At 47.2% G+C, this 18,147-nt stretch overlaps 7 protein-coding genes across 7 annotated transcripts; 2 read left to right on the forward strand and 5 right to left on the reverse strand.

Annotated features, from left to right (window-relative positions):
* Positions 1–38: 38 nt before the first annotated feature.
* Positions 39–994, reverse strand: N7478_006622 (cytochrome c oxidase assembly protein; the record flags this gene model as incomplete). The annotated part of the gene is made up of 4 exons (XM_056922836.1): positions 39–85; positions 138–579; positions 657–726; positions 795–994. 4 exons carry the CDS (start codon positions 992–994, stop codon positions 39–41), a joined length of 759 nt encoding a protein of 252 aa, XP_056780873.1.
* Positions 995–1,645: 651 nt separating this feature from the next.
* Positions 1,646–3,568, reverse strand: N7478_006623 (uncharacterized protein; the record flags this gene model as incomplete). Its single annotated transcript, XM_056922837.1, has 4 exons — positions 1,646–1,768; positions 1,916–3,088; positions 3,238–3,349; positions 3,489–3,568. 4 exons carry the CDS (start codon positions 3,566–3,568, stop codon positions 1,646–1,648), a joined length of 1,488 nt encoding a protein of 495 aa, XP_056780874.1.
* Positions 3,569–4,894: 1,326 nt separating this feature from the next.
* Positions 4,895–6,263, forward strand: N7478_006624 (basic helix-loop-helix domain-containing protein; the record flags this gene model as incomplete). The annotated part of the gene is made up of 2 exons (XM_056922838.1): positions 4,895–4,957; positions 5,025–6,263. 2 exons carry the CDS (start codon positions 4,895–4,897, stop codon positions 6,261–6,263), a joined length of 1,302 nt encoding a protein of 433 aa, XP_056780875.1.
* Positions 6,264–6,796: 533 nt separating this feature from the next.
* On the reverse strand, positions 6,797–8,875 carry acuM (gluconeogenesis transcription factor RDS2; the record flags this gene model as incomplete). Its single annotated transcript, XM_056922839.1, has 6 exons — positions 6,797–6,848; positions 6,911–7,101; positions 7,166–7,884; positions 7,967–8,193; positions 8,560–8,582; positions 8,708–8,875. The coding sequence occupies 6 exons, from the start codon at positions 8,873–8,875 to the stop codon at positions 6,797–6,799; spliced, it is 1,380 nt and encodes a 459-aa protein (XP_056780876.1).
* Positions 8,876–9,634: 759 nt separating this feature from the next.
* N7478_006626 (uncharacterized protein) lies at positions 9,635–10,667 on the reverse strand (the record flags this gene model as incomplete). The annotated part of the gene is made up of 4 exons (XM_056922840.1): positions 9,635–9,787; positions 9,845–10,168; positions 10,232–10,316; positions 10,411–10,667. The coding sequence occupies 4 exons, from the start codon at positions 10,665–10,667 to the stop codon at positions 9,635–9,637; spliced, it is 819 nt and encodes a 272-aa protein (XP_056780877.1).
* A 1,419-nt stretch (positions 10,668–12,086) lies between these two features.
* On the forward strand, positions 12,087–13,536 carry N7478_006627 (uncharacterized protein; the record flags this gene model as incomplete). Its single annotated transcript, XM_056922841.1, has 6 exons — positions 12,087–12,137; positions 12,190–12,410; positions 12,696–12,731; positions 12,788–13,007; positions 13,067–13,194; positions 13,251–13,536. The coding sequence occupies 6 exons, from the start codon at positions 12,087–12,089 to the stop codon at positions 13,534–13,536; spliced, it is 942 nt and encodes a 313-aa protein (XP_056780878.1).
* Positions 13,537–14,162: 626 nt separating this feature from the next.
* Positions 14,163–17,413, reverse strand: N7478_006628 (WD40 repeat domain-containing protein; the record flags this gene model as incomplete). Its single annotated transcript, XM_056922842.1, has 2 exons — positions 14,163–16,805; positions 16,874–17,413. The coding sequence occupies 2 exons, from the start codon at positions 17,411–17,413 to the stop codon at positions 14,163–14,165; spliced, it is 3,183 nt and encodes a 1,060-aa protein (XP_056780879.1).
* Between the last annotated feature and the right edge of the window lie 734 nt (positions 17,414–18,147).

Raw genomic sequence — 18,147 nt, forward strand, 5'->3', positions numbered from 1 at the left:
GAGATCTTAGGGTATGGTTTCGGATATCAGCCGAGTGATCATGAAGCAATTGGCTTCAACACCCCATTATCATCATATTTCGCCTCTGTTCCACGTTAGTCATTTATGTCACCAAGTAAACCCTGGAAGTATCTTACTGAAGAAAGTATAAGACAGGGTAATTGTGTCGATCCCCTTCATATTCGGATCCGTAGCAAAGTCTGGGTCAATGAAGAAGAATACGGGCATGTCAACAGTTTCGCCCGCATTGAGTTTCTGCTCCTCAAAGCAGAAACACTGGATCTTGCTAAAATATGGCGCAACCTGTCCTGGCGTCACGCTGTATGTTGCAACTCCGATAATGTCATTGGGGCCCTTGTTGGTTGCTGTGTAGAAAGCCAGCGCGGTTTCACCCGGTAGCACTCGGACTTCGCGTTGTTGCGGTGTGAATTTCCAAGGAAGGACATCTGAGACAGAGCCATTGAATGTGATGCGCAGTCGGCGGGAGTCGGTGACTGGAGTTACTCGGCCGGCTGTGTCGCCGTCGCCGTTGCGGTGAGTGAGGATGGGTTGGCCTCCCCAACCAGTTTGTTGACAGATCTAATGTTGCAGAATTATTAACGGATGTTGATTTATTAAATAACAGAAGTGGTCGGCCTGGATTTATCAACTCATACCATTTTGTACAGGGGAACAGAACCGTAGGCCAGAGCCACGGTCCCGAGAATCATACTAATTGTATAGTAGCTAGGCGAGCAGTTGTTAGAATTATGCAGCTTGAATATCATCAAATTAATCCATGTGGATTCTCTTACAGAGTAGAGGCATTGCGCTCCTTCGACTGGGGAGTGTTGAATGGCGCAGCAGAGGCATGCTCTTTTTGATGCAAGAAGGCATTTCTTGAGAAATATCGCTTGTCCGCTTCTAAGATGCCCCTTCGGAGATAGAAAGCTCGAGATTGAGCACCCCCTGGTAGCTTGCAATGACCCAATGAGGGAAATAATCGGGAGAACATGGTGCTTGAATTTCAAAGCAAATACATTTGTTGCATGGTTCGATATGACTGCGGATGTCGGAAATGCTGCACGTGACATCTCTTATCGATAAGATATCGGTGTTTGTATGAGGGGAACGACAGAACCGGCTGGTGGAGAGTATTAATACGCAAAGTTTGAAGAGGTGAAGAAATAGAAAATGAGTAGTTCACAACTAGAACGATAGAGATAGACTGCATAGTCAGATTAAGAAAAACAGACTAAAATAGGAGATAAATTATTACACTGGCATCAGGACCCAGTTACATTAAACGGAGCACAGAAGGTTCTTCTAGAAACTAGATAGATTTCATCTGCATTCAGAGATATAGACTCAAATGACTATCAATGGATTTCGATATTTTTGAAGCTCCCCAGAAAAAGCCATGACCGTATGTGTGTAAGCCCATGTTTTCTGGAGGCAGAAACATTAAATTAATAATTAGAACAGGAAAGCGAAGATGCGGCAGGTATAAAGTCTAAAATATGCCCAGGTGCGTAATGATAACAGGAAGAATGATCAACAGAATGGACCATCCACAGAAAAAGAGGTCTAGAGGTCGAAAGAAAGAAAGCTATAATGGTTAGTAACACGAAGGGATTCCATAGGAGAAACCCGATAGAAATATAGATTAGTTCAACACGCTCGTCGTGATGCGGCCAAAAACTCCTCGGATCATGCGGGGCCTTTCTCGAAGGCAAGTAAAAAGGATTGCAGCGCTGATGGAAAAGGCAATGCGCTCGCGGTATTGATACTGAAAGAGGAGAGGAAAATTTGTTAGTACCGCATGACGGCTATAGAATCGGTCACAGACCACATCCTTTCCGGGGTTGGAAAGACAAGAGCATAGTTCGTCTAGGTGTAACCATCTCTATCCGGGCAATGCGAGTCTTGGACATACCTTTATATCATACAACCGTGGCAGCACCGTGGCCGCAGCGCGAGGTGCCACAAAGAGCGCCAACTCCTGTCTTTTCCGTGCTTTCTCAACCAATACACTCCATCCGCACATAAGACACCCAGCCCCAACACACAGTCCAGAGTCCCACATCAAAGGGGTGACGGTCTGCTTGTCAAATATTTTGGGCCCAAGCCGCGTTCGGGCTAGACAGACTGAGTAGTAGAACAGGGCCACGAATGAGGCCAGGAACGCAGATGACTGGGCGGCATCGGAGATAGCACGGCTTAGTGCAGCGGGGGACTTCATTCCCCGCAAGCGGAGGACAATCTGAAGAGGGATGTAGGTTGCACACGCAAATTTGAAGGTTTTGACAAAGCGCGACAAAGCATGCTTCTCACAACTTGGACCGCAGCCCATATGTACCATTTCGCATGGAATGGGAGTAGTCTTGGCCGGGTCTCCCCATTCTTCGGGCCAATTAAAGTCCCTGCACATAGATTCAAGTAGCGATGCTTGGCCAGTATCTTTTCCGTATACAAAGACCCCACGGCGACAGCGACGAAGGGCCTCTATTAACCGGGTATCCACCTTTGCTACGCCCCCAATCCACTTCTCATAAGTTCGTGGTAACCTCTCGGGCTCGTAGAACCAAGCCCACATAACTATAGCTGCACTCAAAGCAAATACACCCGCATCCACGAGTCCAGGAGTAAGAGCCTCCACGGTCGTCCAGCGTTTCTGGGTATTACGGTGACGGCGCCATCGACTCCATGCGATGCAAGCTATCACATCAGCCGCCCTTGTAACGGTGAACAATGTCAAATCCATTGTTCTCCCGGCCAACTCCGGACAAGGTCGCTCAAGAGTCTCGGCTGGAGCACGGCTGAAATCATGCTGGCTGGAGGCGGAGTCTCTAGCTTTAGTATCTTGCCGCGATATTATGCGGTTCTTGTTTAATAATTGGAAACTAAACCAAGAAGATAGGAACGCGGCGGCAAATCGAACCAGCCGCTGAGTTTGCTGGGGGTTCCGAATTTCACCCTTGCAACTGTTCACGACCCAGGCACATAGTCGATACAATAGGATTGGAAGGATTGTAGATCCCCCCACCAAAGCTCCACAGAAAGTTGGGAAACTTTTCACGCGTAAAGGCCCGGCCAGAACTTGCGCTAACTATAAGGTTCATTGTGTCAGTCTCTGGTTTTACAGATAGCCACAGAATGACCACACGTTGTGCACGGGAAGTAGAGGTGGATATTAAGAAAAAAGAAAATCACCAAAGATACCAAGGACCCTGAAAACCAGGTAAACTCGAAACATACCTCTTGTAGTTTCTCCTTCGTGGATCTATTCTTGTTTCCAAGGCATCGAATATAAGATATAAGTTTAGGCGTAACGGAAGAAAGATACCCCAGGGCATAAGCCCGAATAATCCTATCGGCGATCAGTCAGGACGTGAATCTTGCTTTTATTTTGGAATCTCTTTTTAATTGTTTTTTTTTTGGCTTTCCATTTTCCAGGAAGTAGGTAACCCACTTCGCTAGTAGGATAGGGGGATCCGGGGGAAACTCACGGTTTCAGGATCTTGTCTCTGAAGTACCTGTCTCGAAGACTGAGGCGGATAACAGGTTCCATAGCGCCGGGAATCTTCATGTCATGATCCGCAGAGGGTCTCGACTAAGCATTGCGCGCGCCGGGAGGTTATCCGGCTGGACCAGACGCGTCCAACAGTTCGTTGCAATGTAGGATTCGGCTCAACGGTCGCCAATCAGAACCAGGGGATCAAATCTCGCAGAGTCAGGCTTATGGGGAGAGAGGGGGTTGGGTGACCAGCAAATTTCCATCCGAAAATTGGGTAGTATCCTGCGTCTGGAACTGTAGCTGCACGATTCTTGCTTTCTTTTGCCTTCTCTTTCTCTTTTCCTTTTTTTGGGGTTTTGAACCCACTCCGATCAACCGTGGCTCTGTGTCACGGAGGTTTAGCTTATGTAGGCACAGATTGCGGCCGAAGGACTTGTTGTTCCAAAGAGTTGCTAGACCTCGGTTCCTGAAAGGGTTGGATCCCCGCAGTTTATTAACTGTATTTCATGGGACGCGAGAATGAAAATTATGAGGGACGATCATCCGGTAGCGATTTCTTGGTTTTTGCGGGGAGCACCAATCTCAAGCCCGTACAGGGGATTCTATCTGACGGTCGAATGGGGAAAAGTCGGATCCTTTTTTCTCTCCAGGATGCCGAGCCGAAGTTGACCGCGGATGAGGTCAGAAAGGCACAAGACAGGAACAGTGCGCCACCTGGACAGTGGCTTCCTCTTGCACAAGGTGATTAGGAGAAACCGAGTAATTTTCTTGTCTTGGTCGCAGATCCTAGTTTCAAGTGGGTGGAGTCCTGGTGTACATTGATAGTTCGACGTGAATATAAAGGGAACAAGGTACCGCGGATGTACCGTGGATGTATCATGGATGTATCGCCGATGTATCATCAGGGTATCTTTGCTCCACTATGTCTCTATCCATTGGCTGATCACCTAGGGATCTCTCGTAATTTTGCTGGAACTTTGGTAATTCCGTTACATCACGCGACCGGGAAAATTCACATGTGATTGATATGGGAATGAGGCATAATGATCAACTCCACCTTTCTTCTTCCCCAGCTTCTTGTGATCCTCCATGCCACTTTCCTTTCTTTAAAATCCTACTGCTTGATTCTCGAGTCTTTTCTATATAGGATCTTTAGTGTTTGTAAAATCCTTGTGCGCCCTCGTTCTTTGTCGCATTTCTTCGCACTTTATCGCACCTGGTCGCCGATCCCCTAATCTATACCGACACTTTGGATCAAGTCGGAGCCAAGGCATGATCATCTCACGCCGCTCGGTACAGCTCTTGCATTTCAGAGCATATAATTGTTGACCTTGAGCGATCTTATCATCCCCTATCTTCCTGCTGTGTTCTCGCCTATATCCGTTCTCGAAGGAATGAATGGCCCCGTCTCGAAAGTCGCTCAAAACGGGCGCAACTCCCCGCCACCAGGACCATTCGGCTGTAAGTCTTAAGAGAAAAACATTGCGAAAAATTTTCATATAGCAAATGATCTAATTGTCAAATTCAGACGCCTTTCTTTCCACGATGGATACACCATATGAACAAGCTCCCGCTCTCCCCCCGGGTCCCCTCTCTCCTCGACGATAACGAATCCAATATGCTCGACAACTTTTTTACGACTATGAATGCGAACAGTTTTACAAATGACTTCTGGCTTCGCTCTCAAAATAACAAGTCCTCTGGGATTAACTTCGATTGGTCCGATGAACTACCTCCAACATTTGAAGGCTCAACGACATCGCTATCGCATCCATCATTCCAACAGCAACAAGGCCTCATAAAGCCAGGCATGATGGCAGCGCATACCGCAGGCCCGGACATATATGCTGCCGCATCAATGCTATACCAAGGAGGCATGAATGGATCAGATATCGGCTCAGCGCTCGCCCAGCAAGCATTTACAACACAACCTCTTCATCTCAACGGGAATCATGTGAATCATGTGAATGGGGCTCACATGCAACACAACTCTCAACCTACCCCCATGCCACAACCTAATGCCCCATCTTCATCTCGCAGCCGAATTCCCTCTGGCTATCATACATCGGAGATGCTCTTTGATGTCCGCGACACTATTCCTGTAGATGAACATCCATCCCGCAAGGCTAGAAGCCTTCAATGGGGCACAGATATCAGTTTCATGGATCAGGGATACGTGGCACCGCCCGATCAACCGGACGAAGAAACCCGTACCCGGGATCTATTAGATCATCTTGACTGCTTTGAGCGACAGAGTAGCGCGGCCAACACCCGTGCTCCTAGTCCAGCACGGACACCAGGCGGACACGCCCACCGCGGCAGTATCCACGGTGTAGACGCCGAGGATCTGATTCAGCCTCGCAAACGACAAAGAATAATAAAAGAAGACCCGTTCTCCGATGACGAGGACATGAAACTACTACACAAATCACGAACGCCCACCAGCGCAAGAGGTCGTCGTCCATCAACGAATGCAGTGCGAAAATCAAGTATACAATCCAACAGTAAGACGCCGAGGGAGAATCTCTCCGAAGAACAAAAACGCACAAATCACATCTTGTCTGAGCAGAAGCGACGGAACCTCATCCGCCAGGGCTTCGATGATCTGTGTATCTTAGTCCCTAGCCTTCGAGGTGGGGGCTTTAGTAAGAGCGCCATGCTTACACAAGCTGCTGACTGGCTTGAGGAACTTCTTCGTGGGAATGAGATTCTCCAAAGTCAGCTTACAGATATGAAAAGCATTAATGGCCTCGTAATGCCACGATGAGATGTCATTTTTTTCTTCGTTGTTTCTTTGTTAATCAAGCGGTTTAGCGGTTGGGGTGGGCAGGCTACGACCTCCAGGTTGGGGTGGGTGGGCGTTAAGTTTATCATATTGGAAGATACCATTTGTATTTGGGTGGGCTCTTATCTTATTCTGGGATTTTATAGCTTTTTTGAGCATCTATTGCTCAGGAATATCCCCTTCACCTACATTGGAAGTAGTTATATCATGCATATGTCTACCATTTATACCATAGCATCAACAAGAATGCAATTCAATCTTGAATATGTGACACACTTCTTCTACAACTGGATATTATGTGAACCTGATAAAAACAACGAAGTATATTGAATAGGTACACAGCAAGATACTGCATACATTTAGTACAGTGAATTTTTCCAAGCATAAGGACGCAGACCTCCAGCCTCGGGGAATCAAGAATGAAAATAAATAGCAGATATGCCGGCATTTTGCGAGAAATGGACTCCATCCAGCTTAATAACCCAAACAAAAATTCAAGAAACAGTGAGATAGTCCTACTTATGTATCCGCTGAGTGGGAAGAAAGTTGCCAACGATGAGAGAGGGGCTGACGAGGCCTGTTAGTCTAAATTCATCCATGTCATTGCGAAAGGTGGCATGATAACTTACATGTTGTGATTATCCCGCCGGATAGTAAACGAGAAACAGCATTGAATGCCCTCACCAGATCCATTCGGGCTCTTTAGCGTACAGCTAGTCAACATAGCTTTCTGAGTGTTGTCGAAGGCAATAGCCCCGAATTTCTCCCAGTAGCTAACTAGCTGGTCCTCGACGATGATCTCATGAATGGCAAGTTTTCCCTAGAAAAGGATAAATAATTAGAACCAGCGGATCGAACAATCATGAATATGGAAGGGAACTCACATCGCGTAAACTTTCTATGGGCACATCAATCAATTGCGCCATCTCGTTATTACCACGGAAGATCTCGCCTGTTCGTCGCCAACAGCAGGCTGGAATGGCCATACTAGCGAAAACTCGGTCATATTCCATGAGACTGCGTTCAAACCACATTTCTACCAGAATCAACTCGATATCTGTCAAACTCTGCATGCGCTCACGGAACTTAGGACGGAACTTGTCTAGTTGTCGGAGAATCTTTTGTCGAGACAGTTGTTGCATGTTCTTTTCCATATACTGGTTGAGTCTGGCATAGCCTTTGACGTAGTTGAAGGGCTTGAGTAGCCCAGCATCATACTTGGCTTTGAGAAGTTTGTTCATACGCTCCTCCGGTGGATCTGATCCAGATGGATCAGCTGCAGTCATGTAGTATGTCTCCCGAGCTTTGTCATTGCCCACTGCAGCGGTAGGACGATGAATTGTGTCTCCTGGCGGGACGGCCGGTGGTGGAAGTTGCGTTTGCGGTTGCAATCCATTTGGCATGTTCATATTGTTCATTGAGTTCATCAATGATGGATCGGAGTAGATCCCCGGAGCTTCCTGGTTGAAAATTGTACCGTCATCTAGTAAGCTGTTGCTGAGGAAATCGCCGAGTAAATTGTACTCGTTGGTGACTTCGGGCGCATTAAACATGTACGACGGATGAAGCGAGTGCATATCCTGAAACTGGTTCTGTCCTCCGCCTATCCAGTCGTTGTATGGCATTACTTAAAAGTTTCCGCGTCAGCTGGGGCTTTTTCAACAGTCTTCGTCTTGGGGTCTTACACTGCTGGGAATTGGCATCGAGGCCTTGACTAGGCGTAGAAAGATTCGCTGGCTGCACCGAGGAAGGCGGAATTCCGATGGTACCGTCTGGAAATGTTTGCTGGCCGGCAGCATCGGGGACGTCAACATTCCGAGGCATACCTTGGACGCTGGTCAACTCGTTGGACGATCCTTCCTCGTCTGCGGCTGAATGCTCCTGGTCGCCCCTAGAGCGTTTTGTGGGTTCTCTAGGTTCATCATGACACAGATGACCAATATTGCGTTTTATACATCGGGTACATGGTCGTTCCTTTACAATTCAAGCTGGTCAGCAGGGAATTTCTTTGCTCTCATCGTTTTCTTATCTGACTGGCAACCGTTTCACGGGCAGCGGAAAGACTGAGGGTGCTTGAATGGAAGGGGTCGTACCGAATCGCAAGTCATATGCTGTCCCACACATCAATGGTCTTTGGTTAGCAATGTGATTCTCATCAAAACTAGAAGTTCTCCACCCCGGCAAAATGGGAAATAGACTCGTATCCATAGCAAGTTGTCGCAGCGACCAAGCAAGCAGTAGCATGTGCGGAAAAAGGCATAGGGGGGTAAAAGCTCACCGAGCGACGACAATAAACGCAAGCTATAAAAATTAAATTATCTTGTTAGCAACTAGTACTCGATCGCAAGCGAACCAGTATCCGCGCAACAGCGCCCAGACCCCTGTCGCATGATCACTGGATGCGGGGGCAGCTTACCGTGATTGACCTTGCGGCGTTTCTTGGGGCTGGAATGACTACCAGAGGGAGTTGTTTCGGACTTGACTGCAGATGAGGGTTGCGATTCCTTCGCGCGCGCATCCTTCATTGCATCGCCCTTGGACTTGGCAGACGCAGACTTGTCGGGCCCGACGGCCGACAAGCTCTTTTCAGGCATTTTTGTGTTTCTTATCGTTTAATCACCAGAGCCGGGTGGAATGGCTGCCCGCAGACATTGGAGGAAATGGTTGAAATGTTCAAGTTCCTAGGTTGACTTTTGCGAATGTGAAAGCGGAGTGAGCGTGTGAACCCCTCCGTTCTGCTCCGCGCGTGTGGGGAATTCCCCGATCTTGTCTTCGGAAACGCCACCGAGGGAGCCGCTTCGGCTCTTTTAAGTCTACGGTGTGATAAATTAATCTTATCTACGAATTGGATAGAGTTAATTGAGGCTGATGGATTTTGGAACAGTATTCATTATTCATAATGTTTCTTTTATCACGAAAAAGGCTTCATTGGCGATCGCCAACATTGGCCGCTCGGTAGGAGTGGGGTTCCGGCTTTTGACGCAGATCCTGATCAATAGAAATTGTCAGATTGGATAGTCTTCATGGATGATCGACTGGGCGCATCGCCTTTTCTTTAGCGTGTGACGGAGGTGTGATGGATCTTGGCCCTGTTACTCAACGCGGGTTCACATGTCACAGGCACCAGATCCCTTTTGTTGGCGCTGAGTGACTCCGACTGCAGCTTAACGCAGGGGCCGGGGTGTAAGCACGCGACAGAGATGCTGGGAGATTCGGAGAAGTGATTCAACCCTTAGGCGCTTTGCATTCGCCCAACTTGTTGGTATGATATCTCCGCATAGCCTCGGTGTATACATGTGTCATCCAAAATTCTTGCAGTTTGACTATTGATTTTGAGTTTTGACAGCTTATTCTCAATCATTAGACCCATTAAAGAGATCAAGTGCAGCCTGCGACCGAGTAATTGCGTCCCTCAGACCCGAAAGTGGAGCCGTGTTGGTTTGCATGGATTGGAGGTGACCGTGCAATTGTTTCATTAGTCGTTGGATATCAGGATCCGTGTCAAGCTAGAATGCGACCGGTTAGCCCATTGTTTCTAATACATATAGGTCGAGGGTGTATACTTCGTCTAACGAGGCCTGGCTGGGCTTCGTGTTTACCAAGGCAAACTCCGCAGAGCTAGAGTCCCGGGGAAGGGCATCCAACTGTCGAAGAACGGGGTGTTCCTTCGGGGAGATAAACGTTAGCAATGATAACCTCAGGTCAATAAGAGCCTTTCGTACATTTTTGCTTTGTCTCTTTCGTTCAGCCTCAGCCCGTTTGGCGTTCTTATCCATATCTTGTAGTTCTCTCCTCTCGCTTGCTAGAAGTGCCTCCTCCTTTGCAATTTCGGCTTTAAGGAGATCTGTGCTATCCGTGATGGTCGCTAAGTTGGCTTCGAGTGTCCGCTGCATTCCTGTTTAGCGATGATTCCTACGGGGGTTATCGATGCTAAGATGCCGATGTCGTACATGTTCATCAAGTGCAGATTCATAGTCAAAATTCGAGTCTTTCGTGATGGGTGGAAATGGCATTCGCGGAAGCCGTTTGCTTAAGCTGTAAACAATGAAAATTATCAGTCTCTGGTAGGTGTAAAGGACGCAGAAACCTCGTGCGGCAGCTTTAACTGTGATGGGAGACGTGGGCATACTTTCGCACCACTGCTTGAACTGCGCTCTGTGCCTCAATTCTCTTCTTTTCGTTCGGTTGGCGCATAATCACCGGGCGTTCAAGCGCATGAAACATTTCCCGGACTTTCTCCTGGACCGGCTCTGGGAGGGTTGTCCATTTTGCTTTGATCGTCTTCTCGGGGACGCGACGGACTTGCGGCTTCAGATAGGCGTAGCGTTTATTAGGCTCGTCTTCGGCATTTTCATCATTCGCGGAGCGTTTTCTTTTCGGGGGCATGATGAGGGGTGAGTAGACACAGGGATGCGGGGGTGACAACAAAGGGGCAGCTGGTGTCGTCAATAAGTATTGGGTGTTGCAGGACGCGTCAAGCGCAAACAAAGCTGGGGAGCGGTGGAGGTGGGATCGGCACCTAAAAACGTTCCTGGATCCACCATCATCATCATTAACATCGAAGACAGTGTATTACTCCAAGGTTTATTTCTTTCTTTGAATTTTCATTTCGCTTTTAGATATTTTGAGATTATCTTATCCCGGTCCGTTTGCAGTTTTGAAAGTGTTCACGTACCTATTGTTGTAGTATATGTCTTACTAGAGTGTACTCCAGGGCTCCACGCTACAATCACCCCGATAAATGATCGCACTCCTTGTAAAAAGAACGATAGAATCGATGATATCGCTCATGTAAAATCTCAATATGTATGTATCTGTAGTAACATTAAGTATACACCTGATAGCTTAGGTATAATACTATTTAAGCTTCTAGAGTTACCTTAGTAAAAATCATTACAAGAGACCATTAGGCTGATACTTGGAAAACCCATTGGAAAGACGTATAGTGTAATATGATGTTAACCACGTATTCAAAATCCACCGCTTCTAGCAAGGAGTGGGATTATTTATCGGGGTGACTGTAGCACGGTGAAGGAACTCCAGGGCTCACCTAGGGCTACCTGCTCCTCCCGTCTGTCCTTGACCTCAAGTAATTCAACCCCCTACACCATCACCCTGAAGCTCTCAACCCGCACAATGACCTTACTGCAGGACGAATTTCCACCAGGAAAAGAGGCTACCTTGACTGGTATGGATAAGAGAGTTCATATTTGCAACTCTCTTCAGAGTCAAACAGCAGGCTAATGCCAAGTTGACGAAAGGCACCATTCATGAACTACAAAACTTGATTCTCGCGAGTGCTCCCGAAAGCCCTATCAATGAGAGGACTCTTAGCACGATGGAGTGTATGATCAGCCGAACTTTCTTGCCAGACCTACCTGTCCAAGATCTTTCTGAGCTTGACAGCCTGGGCACTGGTCTATGGAATACATGTGAACAAGTTTGGCATAGTGGTCCAATGAGCAAACAGAAGCCGAACATCATGGCCAGAGGTATGATTTCTCCCAAGTTACCGATGATCAGGTCCACATTTAACACTCCCCACTTCCCACACTTTCAGTGAAAACCCTTGCCTTTAAAATGGTTGAAAGAGGTACCTCGAAGACTCCACTCGGGCACACTCGGATCCTCAAACTGGCATTCGCTACTGCTCGTTGGTTAATAGGTACCACACCTTTCCTTCGCTGTTGATTTTAGCTTACAAGTTGCGCAGAAAATGACCAGCTGAATTTTGCCCTCATAATTTTCGAAATAGCAGCCCAGAGACTAGATCTGTTACAGTTCTCGTCTCCTGCTATAGAGCCAATGAATATACAATCTCTCACTTCGGAGTATTACATGCTTCGAGCGAAACTTGTGAGTTATTTGAAATCTCTGTGTAGCCTTGAGATTGACTAATTCTGGATAGGTATGTCTACAGGGTCGCTCAGATATCGCAGAATACCTCTATGCACAAGTACCCCCACCAGGTTCAATCAATAACTTGAACCAAGCCGTTGTGTCACAGTTATGCCATGAAATTGGATGCAACGCATCAGAAGCGTACGAGCACGAACTTGCTATCAAATGGCTAAAAAGAGCGGCGGAGTGGATTGATAGGAGTCAGGTAGTCTACGAGCTCACTGTCTTGTATGCAGCTTATTTATATTAACTTCTCCAGAGCTACGAAAACACTGTTGCTGTTTTAGTTCTCTGCCTGGAGGGGTTTCGTGTTTCGAAAAATCCTCGGGAAGATGTCTCCCAATTCATTCAAAGTATGTTTGATATCACTTCTTTCAAAGACTCCGGCGTTGTCACTAACTTTAGGTTGTTAGCTTTGGGAAAGCTTTTTTCCACTCAATTCAGCCCACACATATTGGAATTGTATTGGATTACTTCCCCCTAAGAGAGAGTCTCAGCTAACATTTTTTTCAGAGCCCATTTTTACATCAAGTTCTCTGAATCTCTCGGGTATGTCAATATTTACGATGATTTACCAAGAGGCCAGGCTAATCTTCATATTTTAGTACGACCGTTGTGTTGCAGGCCTTCGATTTATTTCTCTTGCATCTACCAATCAACCAGCGTGATTGGATCGACCAAAGTTTCGTTTTCTTTACCACTACAGTAATTCATCTTGACATCTCCGAGGAAATGAGAATAGCAACCGTCGACAAGGCTGCCCATGCTCTAAATAAGAGAGGTTTTGATGGACTAAGTGAGCCCGGGACCCATGCCGTATTTGCTGTAAGTCGCTTAAAATACTGAAGAAAATGACGAACTCGCTAACGAGAGGTCATACATAGGTCGTATGGAAGCATATAGACGGCCTTGGGGATGAGTACTATTCTACAACACAGCAGTGGTGCAAACTTCTCTTAAACAACGAAATACTCCAGACTAGCTCTGAATTCAACAAAATTCAAATTCAAAAGTACGCTACATATATACTTCGTATTGATACCTCTCAATCTGACAACAGAGATCCAGGAAGTTTGTGGAATGCGCTCTGGAGACTAAACAAGAGAATGACCCATATTTTGCTAGCAGCATGCGATATGACGAGGAGGGGGACACCATTGTATACTCACCGACGGAATTGGCATATCTTGCGACTACATCGTTCAATCGAGCTATGGACTTCTACTCCGAGGAGAAGGATATTGAGTGCAAGCATTGGGTGGAGGAATCTATTCGGTTAGCAAAGCTGATGGGAAATGCTGAAGGAGATGGCCTAGTTCTGTTGTTCAAGAATAAATTGGAGGGATTATTCTGATGTGTTGGTTTATGAGCGCTAGTTGTGAGGGGAACTTCAGGTGGTATCCTATTTTTTATATTTACTTTGTGTTGCAGAATTCGATTTAATAGTTCTAATGTTATGATTACTATTATTGTGCCCTGAGAGAAATTTGCCTTGTTCGGGGAGAATCGAGAAGATGAATTCGAAAAATGTAAATAATATGAGCTCTGCAGCGTGGCAGAGGCCAGCTAGAGTAATATGGGTATCATCAGAAGTAAAAGATGGGAAGTCGAGAAGGAAAGAGAAAGAAAAAGAAAAAGAAGCATACCCTCTGTCGACTGCTGCAGAGGAATGTAAAAAGAAAAGAAGACGAAGAAGAATGAAAAGGGAGGGATGGCAACGAGAGATGAAAACCGCAGCGAACAGAAAATAAATATGCAAATGCCATGAAATATGGTGAAGAAAGCAAGAAAAGATATAGCGAGGGTAAATTAATAAGAAAGGAAAATGGTAAAGTCAGGATAATGGGCATCCTAACCAAAGTAGCAAAACACCTGTAATACTATGCCTTGTTAAGCGAAGTAAACTGCAAAGCACCCCGGATGTTGCATTAAAAAGACGTAAAACGTTCTTGCAAAACGCTCAAAGGGCCCAGAGACCTATCATTCTTCGGCACCAGCATCATAAGAGTGGCTCCGAGAGACTCTGTGAATATGTCTGGTCCGCAAAGACGGAGTTGAGGGCATATGACGAGGCTGATGGGGGGACTTGGAAGAAATAGACGAGAAACTTGCTTTCCGGTCCATATCTTTCCCACTACTGTCCGTTCCCGTTTCACCACTTTCATCGCTATTCAAGGCTCGCACATTCACAGCTCGAAGCGTAAGACTGAGTTCACGTTCGAGTTCTTTCTGCGCTTGAACATGCTGGGATGAAGCATTGAGCTTCTTCCGATATGCCCGTAAAGTACGGCATACTTGCTCAGTTGACATCTCCAGACTACCGAATTCGCTTCGGGTCGATGATGTTTTGCCCCGGGATCTGAAATCCAGTGACGTTCGACGGTTGGTATTCTTTGAGCTACTGGGTTTTCTGGAGGCTGAAGGCCGCGATTTAGGGCTCACGGGCGATGGAGAGCGGCGAGATTGGTCGATCGAGGTATACGAAGTAGGTGAAAGGCGGTTTGGAGGAGACGGAGTCTCGGCGATTGAGTGATGTTTGAGGGTGGATGGGGTCAAGGAAAGTTTCGACATTTTCCTTGTTAAGGTTGGGGAGAGGTCTCGGGTTGGGGTGGGTGTTCCTAGAGGGTACTCAGGTCGAAATCCGGCAAGCTCACTTCTTGAGAGCACTTTTCGCAAAGGTGGCTTTGCGGCTGTATTCTCTTTCGTGGGACCTTCGTCTTCACGGCCATTTTGAGTAAAATCCAGAGAGGGCAGAGGTTGGACAGACAAATTCCATATCATCAGAATTCCATCCATACCGGCTGATACTAGCCTTCGGTTCATGGTTGACTTGTCTGAGTTCTCTGGCTCATCCAGGAGGAGAACATCACTCACACCTTCTGTGTGCCCGAAGTCTCCGGTGAGTAAGAGATCTCTTTCCAAATCATATACACGAATAGACTTATCAGTGCTGGAAAGACCAACCAGAAGCTTTGGGCATTGGCCGGGAATTTCAGAGATGGCGGACAAGGATCCCATAATAACGGCATCAGTTGCCTCTGAATCCGAAGCACGGAAACAGTGTAATTGCCGTCCTGAAATTAGATCGAATTTTGAGACGTTCCTATCCATAGTTGAGACATATAGAGAATTTGGATCATCAGGACAGACTGCCATTGACACCGGCGATGCTTTCAATGTGATGACTCGAGAAATTAAATAGGCGACCGAAGTTGCGCCATCTTCCTCTCGCGTCGCACGTTCTCGAACAAGAACAGTGCGATCCGCAGAGCTGGACAATAACTTCTCACCATCATTCATAAATAAAAGCTGGCCGACTGCACCGACATGCTCATCCAAAGTTTGAATAAGCTGAAGGGTGTCATTAGTTTTCTGGAAAAGCTGTACCATGCGATCACGGCCAGAACTTGCTATCAAGCAAGTTTCGGAACTCTCATGAATGGCCACATCTGTGACCTCGGCCCCATGAGCGCGGGCTTCACTAATGCATGCCCATGGATTGCTGGAAATGAGTTTCAACACTCCGAATTTGTCACCCGACACGAACCAGTCCGCCTTATTGATAGTTCTTAGGACCTTCAACTCGTTTGCAATATCTTCTTCAATGTTGGGGGCTTGCTCGAGTGGAACCATCTGGGATGACTGACATTTGCCCCGAGCATCCCAGAAATTGACGGAGCCATTGCGTGACCAAGAGAAAAAATCTGCTGAAAGTTCATTGGGCTTCGATAGGCGCCGGACACCTAGTACAGGATCACGATGCGCTTGCATCGAGTTTTGTCCGCTATCCTGTTCACCTTCTTCGCATAGAGAATTCATTGGGTAAATGTTGATTTCACGGGTTGTTTCTACCGTGACCAAATGCGAGCATAGTGACCCCATACAAGTGATCGGCGGTGCTTTGTTTTGCTTGTCCGGTGCGCCCTTCACAGCCCTCACGGGGGACATAGGTGCTGGAGGGGTTGCTGACCGAATGGATTCAAAAGAAACCCGTTGCATTTTCCTCCCACGCCCGGCGAGCCAGACTGCTTCTCGGTCAAAGTCAACAGCTAACGAAGTAACACCGAAATCAAGCTGAGTCACAAGACCCAGTTTCTGAGTAGACTCTCGGTCATCAAGAAGGCAGACAGCACCGGATTCAGTTCCGAGCACAGCCTCTTGATCCGAAATGCTGGAAATAGAGCTAAAAGTACTGTCATTCAGAGCGCCTAGCAAGCAGTTCCTCCCCGAAAGAGCCTTTGGTGCCGGGTTCGGTGATGGCGCTGCACCATCCGGATTCAATCTAGATTTGGTTGGGGAGACGGGGCGTATAGTTGGGAGCCTCCAAACCTTCACATGGCGCACGCCGACCGTTACGAGCGATTGGCCAACCCAGCACATGTCGCGAATGAACGCTGTGCATTTGTTGGCGGAGTGCAACCTAGCGGACCCATTTTTCAGATTGATAGACCATATTAAGAGAAAGCCATCATTCATATTTCCCAGCGTAGCTAAGTATTGCGAATCGGGACTAAAAGCGATGCTTCGCACACCGAATGTGTGTTCGTTGAGGATAGACAGCGGGACGTCAGGAAGGGCATCCTTTGCGGTGGAAAAAATAAGGACTCGTGGATTATAGCCAGTCTAGATAATGTTAGATCGCGTCCTCCGTGTTAGATTTAAAGCACGCGCGCGCAATACGTGGTACTTACCTCTCCGACTGCTAAGAACCTGCCATTGGGGCTGAGCGAGACACTCGTCACAGCTTTGATTCTTTCCCTTGACGACCAAGCGCGGGGGCTCCCACCATCCGGTGTCTCACTGGACGGGGATCCATTGGGTACATTCAAGTGTGGGTTGGAGCGAATATGAGATAACGACCGCGACCGGGGATCTGGAGTGGTAGGAGGGGTGGACTGATTGTAGAAGGAGGCAGTTGGGTTCACACTTGTCGCAGAGGGGCGAGCTCTGAAAAATCGTTGGCTTATGTTGGCGTCGTCATCCAGCTCGGCGAGAACAGCTGCTGAGCCGGCACACAGCGCAAAGCTCTTGCTTTGGTCATGACTAGAGAAGCCATTAGGTGTTGTGGTGGAGGTTCCTAGGACTGTTTGGAGGGAGAGGATGGATTGGTGGGCGGATTTGCTGAAAGATCGGGATCCCGGCCGAAGCACCGGGGAATTGGAGGGTGTGATTTTCAAAGAGGCACTAGGGCCGGCAAGTTTGCTTTTGGCGAGCGGCGTGGGAGTTGCCATCACTTCGAATGGAAGGAAAGAAGTAAGCTGAATTCCCCTGAGCGGGGTGGTTGCTTAGCACACGGGCGCATTCGTATGAAAAAGAAAGTGGGAAGTAAAGACGGTAAAAGGGAGAGGTTGGGCACGTTTGTGGGATACGAATTCAAATGTGGGGAAGAATATAAGGAGCGAAAGGGATCTCGAGCAATGAAGCCCTACGAACTTGAAGCAAGAAACAGAAAAAAGGAAATGAAAAAGAGGTGAACAACACAAACATGGAGCTCCCATTCCGCGCTAACTATGATGATCATTCCAGTCCGATCAGGAATTCACGGTGGAACAATCAGCTGGTTCCAGGGATCCCGATTGTGTCTTCCATGGGTCAGATCTATACAGTGTAAACAATGAGGTTCTATAGATATAGAAGTTATACAGCAACAAATAAGAGACACATTCAATATAACACACAGATCTCACTATCTATATAAACGATCCTACTCTGATCAATCTCTGATCCAGAAATTAAGATGAGATGAACAGGTGGGTCACGGTCCAAGCGGTGTTTCACCCAATCGGAATCGTGGATGCTTCGGTACCTGAGCACTTGAGAGAGACAGGATGAGTGGGGAATATAGGGAGGATGGGGGTACACGGGGCTTGAATGGTATCACAAGTATATGCACTTTTATAGGTTGACCTAAATAACCTCCCATATCCACAAAGAACTGCATTTTGATAATCCAACGTATCATGAA

The sequence above is a fragment of the Penicillium angulare genome (assembly GCF_028827245.1).
Source record: "Penicillium angulare strain IBT 27051 chromosome Unknown utg000004l_segment0_segment0, whole genome shotgun sequence".
NCBI lineage: Eukaryota > Fungi > Ascomycota > Eurotiomycetes > Eurotiales > Aspergillaceae > Penicillium > Penicillium angulare.